At 35.7% G+C, this 16,387-nt stretch overlaps 2 protein-coding genes across 4 annotated transcripts; one reads left to right on the top strand and one right to left on the bottom strand.

Moving 5' to 3' along the window:
* Positions 1–61: 61 nt before the first annotated feature.
* Positions 62–4,048, top strand: LOC126623300 (uncharacterized). 2 transcript variants are annotated; one of them, XM_050292150.1, is made up of 5 exons: positions 62–220; positions 737–798; positions 2,343–2,532; positions 2,868–3,138; positions 3,242–4,048. In XM_050292150.1, the coding sequence occupies exons 3-5, from the start codon at positions 2,364–2,366 to the stop codon at positions 3,561–3,563; spliced, it is 762 nt and encodes a 253-aa protein (XP_050148107.1). In that variant the 5' UTR covers positions 62–220; positions 737–798; positions 2,343–2,363; the 3' UTR covers positions 3,564–4,048. The 2 variants fall into 2 exon arrangements, with proteins under 2 accessions (XP_050148107.1, XP_050148108.1); XM_050292151.1 differs by lacking the exon at positions 737–798 and having other exon boundaries at positions 90–220.
* On the bottom strand, positions 3,973–8,086 carry LOC126623295 (DUF21 domain-containing protein At2g14520-like). 2 transcript variants are annotated; one of them, XM_050292143.1, is made up of 11 exons: positions 7,675–8,084; positions 6,903–6,979; positions 6,724–6,807; positions 6,094–6,207; positions 5,911–5,997; positions 5,623–5,762; positions 5,439–5,526; positions 5,006–5,079; positions 4,778–4,902; positions 4,351–4,619; positions 3,973–4,253 (listed from the first exon to the last, which is right to left on the bottom strand). In XM_050292143.1, exons 1-11 carry the CDS (start codon positions 7,850–7,852, stop codon positions 4,209–4,211), a joined length of 1,281 nt encoding a protein of 426 aa, XP_050148100.1. In that variant the 5' UTR covers positions 7,853–8,084; the 3' UTR covers positions 3,973–4,208. The 2 variants fall into 2 exon arrangements, with proteins under 2 accessions (XP_050148100.1, XP_050148101.1); XM_050292144.1 differs by lacking the exon at positions 6,724–6,807 and having other exon boundaries at positions 7,675–8,086.
* Positions 8,087–16,387: the final 8,301 nt, after the last annotated feature.

Genomic DNA, 16,387 nt, shown 5'->3' with positions numbered 1-16,387 from the left:
GTGAATTTCTCTAGGATTCATTGTATTTTTAACTTGCCTTTCTCGTTTGTGAAAATGTAAGGGTATTTTGGTCCGAACGAACATTAATTTTCGTTTAAGTTTTGGATTTTGAGGAAAAAGACTCCTCTCTCCTTCTCTCTCAGTCCTGACTTCGATTCTCATCACCTCCAAAAGAAGCAAACGGCGACGCCGCTAACGGCGGAGGAAACGCCGTCACCGGGTGAGGCACCGCCGCTATTTATTTATTTATTTTTTAATAATTTTCTTTGTGGTTTTTGTTTGATTGAGATTCTTGAGAGCTAAATTATTTGAAAGAGTAGGAATGAGATTCTAGGTTTTCGTTAACACAAATTTGAGTTTGGAATTTCGATTGAGTTTGATTTCTGATGGCCACTACTTTGATCAAGAACACCAAGCCCAGATTTTTCAATGTGTATCTTTCAAAAGCCCTCTTTTTTTACTTGATTTTGTGTTTAATTTTGTGATTCTGATTGCCTGTTTCGTAATTAGTTAAATTTTTCATTGTTTATATTTTCAAATTTCTGTATTGGGTTGTCTTGATTATCTGTAATTGTATTGGTTTTGTATGAAATTTGTAATTCTGATTGGTCTGTGGCTGTTTCGATGCGAGTTTTCGCGTGGGTTTAGCTGTTCGCATGGTTCTGCATAATTTTTAGTTCAAATCAATTTGAGTATTATAACGTCCCCTGCATTAATTGAAGAGTTTTTGTATCAGGTTGAGACTTGAGAGTTGCATAAGAAAGTTTGAGAAGCTAATAAAGTTGAGGTTTCCATACGGTAATTTGCTTCATCTATGCATTCACTTTACATTGTAGAGATAACTTGCCAAAGTGTGACTAGTCTGTTTTGGCGTAGTAGAAAACGTAGTTCAAGATTAATACTTTCATTTGGTACGCTTGTTGTTTACCCTCTGCAAAATCCCAGCTCATGTTCCCAGAAATTGCCTGGTTTTCCTTTAGGTAATCTGTGTATTACTAAGTTCCGAAATAGCGTCTTGCAAATTGTGTATGTACTATGTGGTCATTAGGATATAGGAGAGATGCGTACAGAACTAAGTTTTTGAATTAGTTTGTAACTCTTGAAAGTCCAGGAGATCAATTTGTTTATTTTTCTCAAGATGTTACCAATTTGGTGGCCTTATGCAAGTAGAGGGGTTACCGTAAGAATACTACAAACTTTTATGACGGCATACCTTATGTAAGGAGAGTAGAAGGGTTTTCATCAGTGCGCACTACACTGTCAATTTGTTTTTGAACTTTGCAAGTAGAAATCAGATCTAATATCGTTTAACATGAAATCTTTACTTTTGTTTATAAATTTTTCTTGATTGTAATTTTGTAAAAACATGTGTGGAATTCGAAGCTTTTAAATTAGTTTCTATCGTAGTAAATCTAAAAGATTTTTTTTTTCTTGTATGGTTTTACCATGAGCGGTAAGTCTCGGGCTCGAGACTTGGGAGCAGCCTCTCCATAAATGGGGGTAAGGCTAGCCGACATTCACCTCTCCCAGACCCTGCGTAAAGCGGGAGCCTTGTGCACTGGGTACGACCTTTTTTATGGTTTTACCATATGGTTCCCTCTAAGAAAGTAGAGTAGTGACCATGAGAATTATGTTCCCTCTAAGAAAGTAGAGTAGTGACCAGGAGAATTATACTAACTTCTTAATGTAACTAGAATAGATCGTGTTTAGCAGTCTGCCTGCAATTTATTATCAATTGTATCTCGTTTCAAATTTTATTCCCGTGGAAGATGATGTATATATACTTCATGTCAACTCATCCACCTCCACTGCTGTCCCCGCCACCCCCCCTCCCCCCCCCCCCCCCCCCCGCGGCCCCACACACACGCACACCACAAAAAAAAGGGGACTGGAATTTAGTTACGTTTTCTAGCTGTTTCGAAATTTTGTTCCCAAAAATGCTTTGGTACCTTAATTATGTAGCAAACATGAATAGCTTGTTGACATGAGTGTATATTGCTTCTGTATAAAGTGTACTTTTTTTCGGAAAGAGATCCTCTCTAGATCTCTTTCACCAAGGCCACTAGATCAAGTGATCCGGGCCTTCCAAATTTCATCCAACGGCCCATGCTTTTAAGGGGTCAAAACAGGTGGGCCGTTGGATGAAATTTGGAAGGCCCGGATCACTTGATCCGGTGGCCTTGGTGGAAGAGATCCGGAGAGGATCTCTTTCCCTTTTTTTCTTTCTAAAGTTTTAACAACCAATAGCTTGTTGACATGTGCCTACTCTTTTTTCACATTCATATTAAGTTTTCTGTGATTCCAAACTTATCAAGACTATTTACTGTATTTATTTTTTCCAGGAAGTTGCTTATAAGGGTTAGATGGATCTTGAAACAGAGAACAGAATAGCTTCAATTCTTATGAGAGAAGCCGCTGAATTGCGGCGTCAAGCTGAGAAGGAAGGTGTGCATGCTTATCTTCAACAACCTAAAACAAGATTTCGGCCAAATTCACGGTTCCTCAGTGCTACTGTTCGTGGCGTGCAACAAGGTCAGTTCCTATACTGCTGTATTTGTAATTTAGTTGTAATAGGACTTCATAATTCCGTTTTGGAGTAAAAACGATCCTTATGAGTGTAGACGTTTCTTTTTTAAAAAGTAGACACTTACCGTTTTGGATCATGCACTGTTGCCTTCCCTAGCTTGCATCAAATTGTGTAACTAGAAATCTATGATGCGCCTAGTATGTTTTTGTTAGCATGTACGAGGTTCTATTGGTTTTATGTTAAAAGTACAATCAGAATTTTCATATGCACCATGTTTTATTTGTTTGGTGACTGCTGTGTCATTCAGCTAAAGTTTTTTATTTTCGTTTGTTTTCTCCAGCAAATCGAGTTGTTGAAGTGAATGAGATGTGGCGACTCCGGCAGAAAGAGAGAGAATTGGACAATAGGCTTAGGGGGAAGAAGGATGAGAGCAGAAATGACAGGAGTCACAGAGACAGTAACTCTCCAAGAAGCAGCGGTAAGGGACGTGCTGTCCCAGATGATAGTGCTGGTCCTTCTTGCTCGTCAAGGAAAAGAGAATATGAGAGCTGTCATTCAAGGCAAGAGAATGGTTTAAGGGATGAAGAACTTGAAGAATTTTTACATTCAAGGTATCTCTCTCTCTCTCTCTCTCTCTCTCTCTCTGTGTTCCTCCCCACCTCCCGCGTGGGAGAGAATATATGACTAATTAGCATGAATTTCCTTGTATGACAGAATCAAGCGTGGCAGAGGTGCTGTTGGGTCAAGGATGGACGAAACAGGCCCTTATCTTCCCCGTTGTTCAGACTCCAAGGAAGCGCTGCCACAGAGCCCCAGTGTACAAGAACGCCGTGTGTATGGACCAGAGAGGCCTTCACATAAATTATGTTATTCTTCTGAAGAGGAGCTCGACAATGAGAGGAAGAAATATAAAAAGGTGAAGTCTGGTAGCTCTAACAAGCACAAATCCAAGGAAAAATCTAAAGAGAAGAAGAAAAAGAGGAAGGACGAGAAGAAGAAGAGGAAGGACGAGAAAAGAAGTAAATACCATACTTAAGAGGCGCTTTATAGGAGGGGTCATCCTAGTTTGTAGAGATATTTGATCGCAACTTGAAGGCGAAATCTGAAATATATATCGCAATTTTTCATGCTTGTAGCCTTGTACGGAGTTGATGCGCAACGCAACCACTGTTATTGAAAATGCAAACGAAAACGAAGACGGAGTTGTATTTCAGATTCCTCTTGTTCGTCTTCAAGTTGGAAAATTATATTCAAGACTTCCTTTTCGGCTCTATCTTTTTAAGCCCGGTTTTTTACGGAAGAAAAAACTTGTGCAACTGCTGCTGAGTACGAAAGGCTTTTACTCGCGAGACCCAATTCCTGGTTCATATTCAGCAGACATGTAGAGGTATATATTTGTCAAAGCATTGTAAACGCTACAAAGCGATGCGTGCGCGTTGTCCATGTGTTACGAAAAGCCTGCTCATTTACCATAAATCCAAAATATTCACAACATTGGGTGGAGAAAAGTTTTGACATTCATCTCTGACATACGCAGATACTAATACTAGAGTACTTAACTCCATATATCCATTAACTTCTCAACCGTATGACTATTTAATACAGTTTTAGTAGAGTTTTCTATCAAACCTATTTCAGCACTTACAGACACAAGACACTCTGCTTCCAAGAAATGCCGGTGTTATGAGTCCTCGAACTGATGGTCAGTCTCGTCAAAAATCTCCTCCTACAATACGAATATTTGAGGTCAGGATACGAGGCCTCGTTAGCAAAATTATGATGCATCGAAAAATAGAAATAGTGCTTCAAATGAGATCTAGTACCTGTAAAAGTTCTTCGATAACATCTTCCATTGTTATGATGCCAACAGCCTCTTCCTCTTCAGGTAGTTTGGGGAGCTCACCATCAGTCTGCAGGATGTCTGAGTACATCTCCCTTGTCCATTTCTTGCTTCTGGACCCGGTCCTGTATGAATTATTTGCACTGTTTGAATTCGGAAAGCTCTTCCACTTCTGCAGTGATCTTTTGCTCTTCAACTTCTCGTGAAGAGGCTTTTCACCGTCAATGTCGACTTTCACCTCTTTCACTGGACCTATTAAGGGAGATATAGAGAACAGTTACAATCAGCCTATCACAAAATGAAAAAACAAAAAAACAAAAAAGTCCGTTCGTAGAGTTTGAAGGGGCGGATGGAAAATTTCTCGCTAAGGAAATTGTCAAGGCATTCTACAGTAGGAAACAGGTACTTACTGTCACCCGGAATGCCATTAGTCTGCTCCACATTCTTATTGCACCTTCTTACAACAATAGCCATGTGACTGTGACCCTTTTGAAACTCATTCAATATGTCATATAAAGGCAACATTTCTGGAACCCTATCAAACAAATGAGAGTACAACATCATTTTATGTAAATCATCTTCAATTTGTACTGAAATTAATCCTACAACAAACGTGAACTTAAATCAACGCAAAATACCTTGGAATCTTGCGTATAGTGACATTCTTTACAGGTACTTCTTCTTCTGGGTTCACCGTTAACAAATTTTTTACCTGAATTTTGAATTTTCAGTAGTTGAGAGAAGTATGTCACAAAGAAAAATATAGCAAACCAAAATCAAGATAAATCAAATGGAATGAAAGCAGAAAACAAGATACATTAACTTGTCAACCATGCTCGAAATTTAAGCACCAATTAACTCAACATGACTTTGGATTACAATTATTTTAGTAACCTGTTTAAGTTTCATAGCACAGCGTTTCAACATGTCAAATAAATTGCCTATGCGCAGATATTTTCAGACTCAAAGTTGATAGAGATATTTAACCCAAGTTAACTCTGATTTACATTGGTTTTAACCTGCATGTTGGGAACTTGGGATGTATAGAAAAGGGCATTGTTAAAAATTTACCAGGATGAGTCCAATAATATTCGTCGGCTCCTCATAATAAACCGGTACTCTGCTATGCCCTTTCTCCAATATTAGATTCATCAAATTCCTGTGTGATAAGCAGAGCATTTAGGGTTGGAAATCAAAATATTATCATACAGTCAACAAAAGTATTTTCTGCTATAATTCGTAAAGCATAATAAACCTGTCAAGCTTGGCATTGATATCGATCGCAAAAGTTTCAGCTATAGGAGTCATGGCATCACGAGCCGTTTTCTCAGAGAGTCCAAGTGCTCCGGCAATAATGGTTGTTTCATCATGTGTCAACTCTCCGCCTTTTCCGGCCTAGAACAAGATAGACATATGGTTATGAGGCAGGTCGTAAGTACTCTAAAAACAGAAGTGAGAAAAAGACCCAACGAAAGAATTACAGAAGAATGATGAAGCTGATATGACAGTTGACAATTAAATTTAAGAGAGCTGTCATATGTACCTCATTGCCATGCATATCTACAAGCGTTTTCAACTCAGCTCTGCGAAAGAGAGCTACATGTCCATGGCCCAACAGAAAGTCTAATAGCTGGAAACCACGTAGAACGTAACAGTCAGAGAGTTGACCTCATTCCGCTAGCATAAGAAATTGCAAAGAAAAAAGTAAGTGCTAAAACTATCATACCTTACTAATAGGATATGCAACAGGAAAGCAGATCCAAACAAGAACACGGACAACTGGAGCCACTGTTGCGCCTATAGCCAAACCATATCGGGAACAAACAGATTGTGGTATAATCTGCACACACAGGTGAAACAGAAGTTAGTGGCACACACATGGCGTGTTTTATATCGTCAATGACTTCAAATATACATGTAACAATGGTATATCAACATTGTGATGCTAAAACTAACTTTACGTTCTCAAAGTAATTTTTCTCAAGCAAACCAATGAACATCAAGAGGTCGCACTTGGTGCGATGGCAAGTGCCTTCGCCCATGAGCGGTAGGTCTCGGGTTCGAGACTTGGGAGCAGCCTCTCCATAAATGGGGGTAAGGCTAGCCGACATTCACCTCTCCCAGACCCTGCGTTAAGCGGGAGCCTTGTGCACTGGGTACGACCTTTAAACCAATGAACATCAACATAGTGTTGGGTTGTGGATATGCCCTCTCAGTGTTGCCTCAAAGAGCCAGTTAGTTCAGATCATAAATAACTAACAAAATGAAAACATCCTCGCAGAAGTCAGACTTACAAACTTCAACTATCGATGTTCTAGGCCATCCTACAATACAAACAAAATGATATATCACTTACCTCGCCAAACAGAAGAATCAGTGTCACAGAAATGAGGATTGCACCCCAAGCTTTCAACAAACCATCAAGAAAAATTGGGAGTGTCTGAGAGAAGGAACAGAGATTTCAATATCGTCTTACCTTTTATTATTATTTTATTGAAGTTAGTATCTTTTCCAACAAACATCAATAACATGTACCTCCATTGCAGCAGCATTGCAAATCAGCAGGGTGCAAAGCAACAGATGCTGGTTTTTGACAACTGGTAATATCTTCGCTGCAATTAGAAACAGGATACAGAGACAGGCGAAATGATTAGCTAAACTGCATTGTCCAAATCAATATCAAATGAAGCTAGTACAACCGAATCTATCTTTACAAAGCTAAAAACCCTTGCACAAAAACATTCTTTTTCCATGGGAACCTTTATGCTATATCTTTCAAGTAAATTTACAGATTCCTTATAACACAAGACATTAAACAAAGAAGAAACCCAGTTAATCCTCATGGAAGATGTCGCTTTTGGCTGCCAGAAAGCGCTTTTAGCCCTGCGAGAAGCAATCCCAAACGGGCTCTAATTCTCACGAAATCACTTTTCATTCTTTAATTCCAACACTGACACACCCTTTCTCTCAAAACATCACTATTCATGCCAATGGAGAACTAAAGTTTCATGTTTTAACAAGGATAAGTGAAATTATCAATATAATTGGGCAAAATATTTCCACAGCTGAACAATCCAATTCCAAACAATCATATCCATCTCCTTATAATCAACTAACCTCGAATCGAAATCCATACAAAAACAACAATCCAGATTATACTAAAAATAGTAGAAATAAACATCAAATAGGGTCCCACACCATTTTCTGTCCACCTTTTCTCGCATTTTCCCAGCAGCCAAACAGAACAGAGAATTCAAAACGAAACAAAACAAAAATTCAGAACCAAAATCAAAATCAGAAGCCGTACCGGCGTGCTTGCGATCCTTCGGCGTCCCGGACTTGGCGAGGACTTCGAGATCGACGAGGCTCATGGACATGAGGCCCAAGGTGAGCCCGGACATTAGCCCCGCGAACAGCACCAGCAGCACGATGACCACTATGTGAATGAAGAATCCACTGGTGCAGCACTCGTACTCCACCGCCATTGAAGCTGCAACCTTTCTTCTTCCTCAGTTCGCAATCAACTGATTAAGCAGCTACGTCCTCCCCAAAGCTTCCGAATTTGGAAAAACCAGAGCTCCGATATCGCTCCCTCTCAGAGAAGAACCTCCATTGCTGATTGCTCGAGCTTCTTCAACCGAACGCCGACTCAAGAATTTAGAGAGAGGAAGAAGAGAGAGAGAGAGAGAGAGAGAGAGAGAGAGAGAGGAATTTCCAGGGAATGGTGGGAACTGGGAATTTATAGCACTACAGCGTTTGGAATCACCTTTTTCATCCACTCTGATAATTTAGTTTTTTTTTTCACGTTTTAGTTTTTTTACTTTATCAAATTATTAAAAAAAAATAAACAGTTTTCACAACGTTTTTTGTTGTCTGAAAATAAACTTTTTTTAGTTTTATTGTTCATTTCTGTTATATGTCTTGTTCTTATTTCTTCTTCTCTTTTCTTACATTTATTTTTCCTTATTTTTTAAACTAATACCAGAAAATAAAACAAAAACCAAATTGTCAAATCCATCCTAAAATTTAAAATGATAAAAAACAGTTTTAACAAGAAATTGATGATAATGGTTTTTCAGGTGGTGGCTTGTAGGCTTGTAGCTATTATGACAGTTGAAAGCATTTTACTTCTTTATTTGATGTCAAAGTTCGACTCAAACTTTTTCTATGTTTGTTTTTTTTGGAAGACTGGAAATAAGCATAACCAGGGCAACAGCCAACAATCCAAGGAGCGTCCACAGAGGGACAAGCTAAGCAAAACAAAAGACGGGCAGTAAGCGGGACAACAACTAAGAGACGCTACAACAAAGGCTCAACGCCATCCCACCACACCACCACAACACTCAACACTTAAGGAGGGCAAGGAAGGTCATCCTTATCGAGAATGTGAATCAATGAAGATGGGGGACGTCTGACCCAAGATTGATTGCACATCTCCATGTTCTATTTAGATTACTTTGTGCAAAAGAAACAAACGGTTATATTTAAGGAAAACTAATGAAAATAATTTGAAAACTTTGAGTTTTAATGATAAGGACAAAATAAATGGTAAAGTGAATGGTACCATGTTTGACTTTTTAGTGTAAAAATGTGATTTTTCATTAAAGTGAACAGTACCGTGGACTTTTCGTTAAAACTACTCGTTACATAAAGGTATTTCTATTAAATAAGAAATATATATATATATATATATTTTATGTTTTTATGTGTAAGTACAAAATATGCAGAAATAATGGAAAGCTTGACACATGAGACTGAAAGAAAAATATAACCAAATTTAGGTTATAATTCACGAAATGTTATAACGTAAAATGTTGAGAAAGTGTGGGGAGAAAGATAGACAGGATTAGAATAGGACTTTGATTTGATTCTTGACCATGTACCCTACCCACTACATTATTACATAAAAATGATATATACATAATATGCAAAGGATATTATTCTTCAAATCATGTTATGCCATTAAATATTTCATACAACAAAACATTTGAAGAACAAGTTTGACTTATTTGATAATAAAAAGTTGAAAATATGGTTAGGATTCAGAGATATACGCTTTTGATGCACGTTTTTATGGAGCACACTCCGTAATGTATTTTAACGATCAAATTGTCTATTTTTTGGGTCTTACCTCAATGGTCATGTCTAACACAAATCACTCAAATCCGAAATCATATGGTTGTTGGATTAAATTTAGTATTTCTTTCTAGAAGTGTATTTGTGCATATTATTCACTACAAATGAATGTCTTAAGAGTTTTGAATTTGTTTAATTTTTTTCAAGAATGATCTATGAATGATGTATTAAAATTAAACAGTTCGGGTCGTTAAAATATATTACAAAGTTGACCATACAAATGAGTGTCATAAATGAGTGTTTCCGGATCCTAACTCGTATATATACAAACCAAAGATGACTTAAGGTTGAATTTTCAAAAACTCAACAAATGCTAAAAAAAAATAAAAAAATATACCAAACGAGGCTATGTATTAGAATTACCTTGATGTCTCTACAAGCAAGAATGAATTAACATGTTAAGCCTTGTCTCACCAGTTTGATGTGAGTCAAGGTTTTAGAAGATGAATGAGAATTTAGGAGCGCCATGTTTTTTTTTTTTTTTAAACAAACGATATTATCTATATTAAGGGAGAAGGGATAGACTTAGTCTCACAATGGGCTAATAATAATGTGGTTCAAACTCATTTTTGCTGGAATCGAACCTAAGACCCCTCACTTACAAGTGAAGAGGAATTTCACTAGACCGTAATACTAAGTGGCAAGCATCATGTTCTTGTATACTAGTAGAATTGAGTGTGATTGTAGCTGGTTGTGATACACATGGATGCTCTAAGTGATGTGTTTGAGACTTATTGCCTTGCGTTTGATTGATAAAGCCTCTCATTAAGGGCTCTTAGTTCGTGGGATTCTTAGAATCCGGATCCTCGCTGGATCCTCTTTGTGAGGATTTCGAGGATCCGTGAATTATATTCGTTCATCGTACATCGTATAGTCAAAAATTATTTTAAATATTTTTATTTAAAATTAAACACAAACAGTACCTGACAAAAACTGATCACACAATGTACAATGAACGGATACAATTTACAGATCCCCAGGATCCTCACCAAAAGGATCCGTAGAGGATCTTGTTGGGGATTCTTATAGTAAAAATTCATAGACCATGACTAGGCCACAACTTATTGGATGATTTTCCCATTTAGCTGATCCTGCGTCATCTGATTACATCGAGCCAAGTTGGACTAATTCCCATATTAAGTGGTAATGGCGACATGGTCGTTAGGCCTTGTTAGATCTTTGAGGTTTAGTAGATATTGAATACTTTTACCTTGTTTTCATTAAAATATATAAGTAAATGTTACTTAGTATTACAGTTTAATAATATATGTTTGTTTGTAAGTGAAAGATTTTATTATTCAAATTTTATAAATAACGAATACCATACTAATTCGCGGAAACAGGAGTGTTGTTAAAATCAAAGTGAAGGGGTGATAGGGGTTGATAATGAAAATAATGTGTGTGTGTGTGTATATATTTATATGTATAGTTGGAAATGGGTCGGCATTGTGTGGGGGTTGACGTGTGGTACAAAGATGGGATGAGCTAGTGGTCGATTTGGAGAACAGAATATGCGTCGTTATAATCTTCATTTCTTCGTCATCGATTTGGCGGGTCCACGTTAAGCTAAACCGGCATGCAGCTGCAAGCTAGCGGCTGGCTGAGAGAGAGAGAGAGAGAGAGAGAGAGAGAGAGAGAGCATTGTCACTGTGTTTGGTGTCTTACCCTAATCACATGCTTTCTCGATGTTGCTGACTAATAATAGATTAATGAGGGATTAAATTATTAATGAGACAACCTATACGTGATTCGCTCTCCTATCTCTTTCCAATTTGTTGTGATTTAGTTTTATATTAAATAGTAAATACATGCAAGATAAGTACAACTTTACGTAATACAACATATACACTTACAATATAAGAAGGAAAACTTTTTGTACTTTAGTCTCATCTAATTCAATTTTATTGTGACTGTTGCCGTATGTCGTAACTATACAAGATTCGCTCTTATTATAACCTTAAAACATTAGTAAAAGAAACCTTGTGTTGCAAAAAACATAATATTTTTGGACCATCTTCAACCATTCGATTGAAACCTAAAATTCAGGTTATAAACTAAGCCAATCCTTGTCTAATGGTTGAGCTAAAATATGTTTTGAATTAAAACTTAAAATTTGGGCAAATTTAACCCAGAATTCCCGCTAGGGTCAAAGGTTGGCACATCTTATGCATGTGGACGAGCCCAAAAAAATGGAGGTCACAGCAAAGTGACGAGCCTAACACACCAAAGGCGTGAGGGCTTACAAGAAGTGGGGCTCGCCCGTGATTAGAATGTTGGCTACCCAAAACGAGCCCAACAACTCTTTTTCGATCCAACGATCCAAACTCAAGCCTATTTAATTTTAAATTTTAAATCTTTCAATACATTAAATCTAACAACTGAGATCGAATTCTTACAACTCAAAATTAAATTCAACAGCTAACAATTAAAAAAAATCTAAATCAAAATTCACCCAAAAATTCTATAAATACATGTTTCATGGGTCGGTTTAGTGAATTTTCAACTTTTAGATAATCTACATAAATTTTATTTTAAATAAAGTCACCAAATTTTTTTTCCTCCTAAATTCATTCTTTAATAATCTCGAGATAAAATTTTAACTTAGGATCATTTGAGAAAAAAACTGCTTCTGGATTAAAACATAAATTTTTTCTGAATAAAAAATTTTAAGTTTAACCCAAAGATTGGAGACGGTCTTAGATAATGAGAATATTCCACAAAAGTTCGGCTTTATGTTTCTTGTAAAAACGCCAACCTCGTTATTTTATAATGAAAATTTTCCAAATTTTGTTTTATTTTACAACAGAGGCAGAAATATGTGATAATTAGGGTATTAGATAAAATGGCATCCATAAAGAAAAACTCTAGGAGAAATTTAATCAAACGTTGTCTTTCACTTTAAAGAAATACTCAATTAATGTTGGGGCCAACTAACAAATAATGATAAACATGCACTATCATTCATGAAGGAGAACGATGCTCCAACATGACGCTTTGATTTGGAATCATATACCCAACTTTCGTCTTCTAACTATCTAATAAGAGAACATTATTCTCACGACAACAACAAAATATTTATTCATGTAAAATTATTATATAATAATTAATTTAATTCGAATCAAATATATTCAGCTCATATTGAATGAATAATCCGATTTAATATCATTATTTGAGATTTGTAATCATGAATCGGAAAGTGAAAAAAAACAAGTTGCAAATCAGATGGAATGTGTACCATGCAAGTAATATAATCCGAACTACGTGGGGGTGCTAAGAAACCCTTTTATTTCTGGTACACTGATACAAACCCTGATAACCTTTTGGCAATCGTCAACCTTTCAAACTTTAAGCTTAATTAATTAACTAAAAAATAATTAACCAGGAGACGAAGAACTGATCATACTATTTAATATTATTAGCGTTAATGCGAATGCCACTTCTCTATGCGTGCCTCGTATATAGAGTTGAAAATCAAAATACACACAATGAATAGACGAATAAATGGATTACTAAATTAGGAATAGTACTGGAAATGAAGAAACACTAGAACTCCCCGAAACCAACTACATAACTCAAAAAGACTGACTACATTTGTGACTATCTTATTATTCTATAGAACAAACATAACTCTAATATGTAAGGAAACGAAACCCTAATTTTAGCATGCTAGGCTCAAAAAAACCAAACATTAAAATAAACCTAAAGGCAAATATTTTTCAACATATAGTGGCATGACATGCATAATTTATACTCTTTTTTTTCCTTATAGAAAAAAAGAAAAAGATGTTTTTAGTTGTTCTCTATCATGTATTTTGTAGTCGTGATAAGAGTTGATGATAGATTAATATAATGCTAACTACATTGTGAATTAGATTATAATATACGATGCTACAAAGCACTATAGACATAGTCGAAGTCTTAATAAATCAACAACGGACTTGGAGAATACAAAATTTGTCCATCTGAAAACACAACAAAGACGATTTATAGATGTCAGCTAGCAATCACATTTTTTATATTAGCAATAAGAGAGTTAATAATATTTATTTTCTCAATAACAAAAAAAAAAACAAACAAACAAAAGTGTCTTGAAATAGATTAATATTAATGGCTTAACAATTTCAGTGGGAGTTAGGTTAACGCATACTTTGTGGTTGGTGGTTTCGAGCTGAATTAGATATCAAAGAAAAATTCTGACCACTGATGGCGGAAGGTGTGGGAATATCCGTGCCTGCAACTTGTTGTATGTTTCTTCTCACCATTCTTGGCTTGAAATTATGCCCTGCTAGGCAGGTGGTTGTGTTGTTGACAACAACGTTGTTAGTCTGAAACTCCTATGCCTTTGTCGACGTTGCGAGCCGCCGACTGATGGTAAGAGTAACTCAAATTCCCTTCCCCTCCCCCAAAAAATCAGTTCATACCAATCCACTGGGCTCCATGGGAGCCCGACTTTTCCCCCAGGCTCGAATCGACAGGGCCAACAACTGAGGCAATGTGACGTCAGCCAATGTTGAAATTTTTTTGGCACCAGGAGCGTGGAAAATATGACTGAGCGGGCGCTAGTCCCAGACAACATTACCTGGCGAAAGCTGGACAGTTTGATTTCCAACGGTAAAAAAAATTTAAAATTTAACCCCAACAATTAGATGATGTATCACAATCTGAACCATTTGATTTTCCAATAAACAGTCCAGGTTTTTCAGCTTAAAAAAAAATGTTACTGTTGGCTATGTGTCACCATTGGGCTGTTGGATTTCAATTTTTTTGTAATCCAATGGTCCAGATTAATTAAGATAATAAAATTATAAAAACTATAAAATAAATTATAATCTTTTTTCTATAAAATTTATCGGAAATCTATTCACAAAATTCTTACATAATCATGACACATGGTGCCATGGAATTTGTTAAAAATCTACTCGAACATCTATCCACAAAAATTGTACTTTTAAATAATGACACAATATATGATGAGATTGGTTAAAAATCATACCCGAAACTAAAAATAAAATCATCTTTTATTATTTTATAAAAAGTAATATTTTAATACCAGTAGCTTAGGCTATTTAGTTTAGGAGTGGAGATGCATTTGGACAATTACTATTCACTTTGGGAGATTGGGTTGCCTATAGCCTAGGGGATTGTTTAGGGGCGGAGTTGCTCTTACAATTCTCGTTTTCGTTTACCCTAGTTTTATAATTATCTTGTCAACAATATACTATATATACATATGTGCCTTTTATCCAAATGGATCTTTATTATTATTATTATTTTTTTTTTTGATAAAAATGGGGACTACTTGTGGAGCATACTTCACATTGAACTTCAACGATTTAAAACGTTTATTTTTCAAGTTGTACTTATAGATCATCATTGCAAAATATTAGCCCAATCGGAAATGTTTGAAGCATCTAATTGAGTTTAAAGAAATTAACAAACATTGTGTTATGAAATTTCATGATGACAATCAAATGGATAAATGGTTTCAGATTGAAATGATTTTTCACAAGGATAATCTATGAATGAAGACCCAAAAAATAGTCATACCCTGACTAGATTTTAACCTAGAATAGTCATACCCTTGTGTACGTCAAGTAGACACTTAAACTTGACTTTGCATTACTCACCTTTTTCTTTGGACTATAGGTATTTTTTTTCCCATATGGGGTTTTACAAAGCCGGTTTTGTTTTCCTTTTTTGAGACTAGCATGTTACTTTATCGGTGTTGACGAGACCACTTCATCAACCATCTTTGCAAGATCTGATGTAATAACTACTTGAGTATTTAGACACTCAAGGTGGAGTGTTGTAATTAATATTTAGTACATGTGTGATTATGTAAATCCAAGGTAAATTGGATTTACGATTACTCTTTATTCTCGTGATTTTTTTCCTATTAGACTTTGTAAGTTTGTATTACCTGGACAACAAATTTCTCTCTTCTAATGATTTATTATAAATAAATGCACTTGCACAAGGAAAATACATCCTACAATTTTCCTTTGCCTAATTCTCTCTCTCTCTGCTTTTGGTTAATTGGCCACAACAGTTTGTGATAACAAAAATAACAGTGCAACAATCATTCTTTTTATTAGTTTCTCTAACATTTTTAACTTTGCCCTCATGAGTTGTCAATTTTTATTCACATTATTATGAAAACTCAAAAAGGAAAAAAAAAAGAAAAAAAATTAAAATTAATGCGAAAAAGGCAAATGAATTAAAATTAATAAGGACCAACCGTGATTTAGCCTTTAGAGATACTCAAAAAGGAAAAAAAAAAGAAAAAAATTAAAATTAATGCGAAAAAGGCAAATGAATTAAAATTAATAAGGACCAACCGTGATTTAGCCTTTAGAGATATGCTAAAAGCTGGAACAATTCAAAATTCGCGAGATAGAGATTATTATGGGTACTAAAATCTTGCATGACATGACAAGTGATGTTACGAACATATGTATTTTCAGTCATTCAATACATTTTTTGGTAAAATATCACTAGTTTCGATTAAGTTAGGATGATGTTATTAACATATTCATTTTTACTTTCTACACCATTCTCAATTTCGACCATCAAATCAAATGAATTGAAGATGATCAAAGGACATAAATTAACAAAAAAATATGTGAAATATAAACATTAGTATGTGACTAACACCGCACTTTAAGTTAACATTGTTGGAAGCCTCTCCACAATACAACAATACAAAATGCTTATATTGGTTTCGTGAGACCCTTTTCGTTCTTCTTTGAAATTCAATAATAAAAACTAGACTATCATATTAGCATTTGTGTTATAAATAGGCAAAATTAAGAGAGATAACCTTTACTCGGGATAGGAGCGAAGCAGTTACAAAATATTATACCAACACAAGCTGTTGCAGAGGA

The sequence above is a fragment of the Malus sylvestris genome, chromosome 5 (assembly GCF_916048215.2).
Source record: "Malus sylvestris chromosome 5, drMalSylv7.2, whole genome shotgun sequence".
Taxonomy (NCBI): Eukaryota; Viridiplantae; Streptophyta; class Magnoliopsida; order Rosales; family Rosaceae; genus Malus; species Malus sylvestris.
Note: the sequence above shows the minus strand (reverse complement) of the source record. Positions and strands in the feature narration are given on the sequence as shown.

Coding starts and splice junctions, on each gene's coding strand:
- LOC126623300 (XM_050292150.1), top strand. CDS start 2,364: ATGGATCTTGAAACAGAGAACAGAATAGCTTCAATTCTTATGAGAGAA. Junction 2,533..2,867: donor TGTTCGTGGCGTGCAACAAG/GTCAGTTCCTAT, acceptor TGTTTTCTCCAG/CAAATCGAGTTGTTGAAGTG. Junction 3,139..3,241: donor GAAGAATTTTTACATTCAAG/GTATCTCTCTCT, acceptor CTTGTATGACAG/AATCAAGCGTGGCAGAGGTG.
- LOC126623295 (XM_050292143.1), bottom strand. CDS start 7,852: ATGGCGGTGGAGTACGAGTGCTGCACCAGTGGATTCTTCATTCACATA. Junction 5,763..5,910: donor TAGATATGCATGGCAATGAG/GTACATATGACA, acceptor ATCTTGTTCTAG/GCCGGAAAAGGCGGAGAGTT. Junction 4,620..4,777: donor TAATGGCATTCCGGGTGACA/GTAAGTACCTGT, acceptor CTCCCTTAATAG/GTCCAGTGAAAGAGGTGAAA.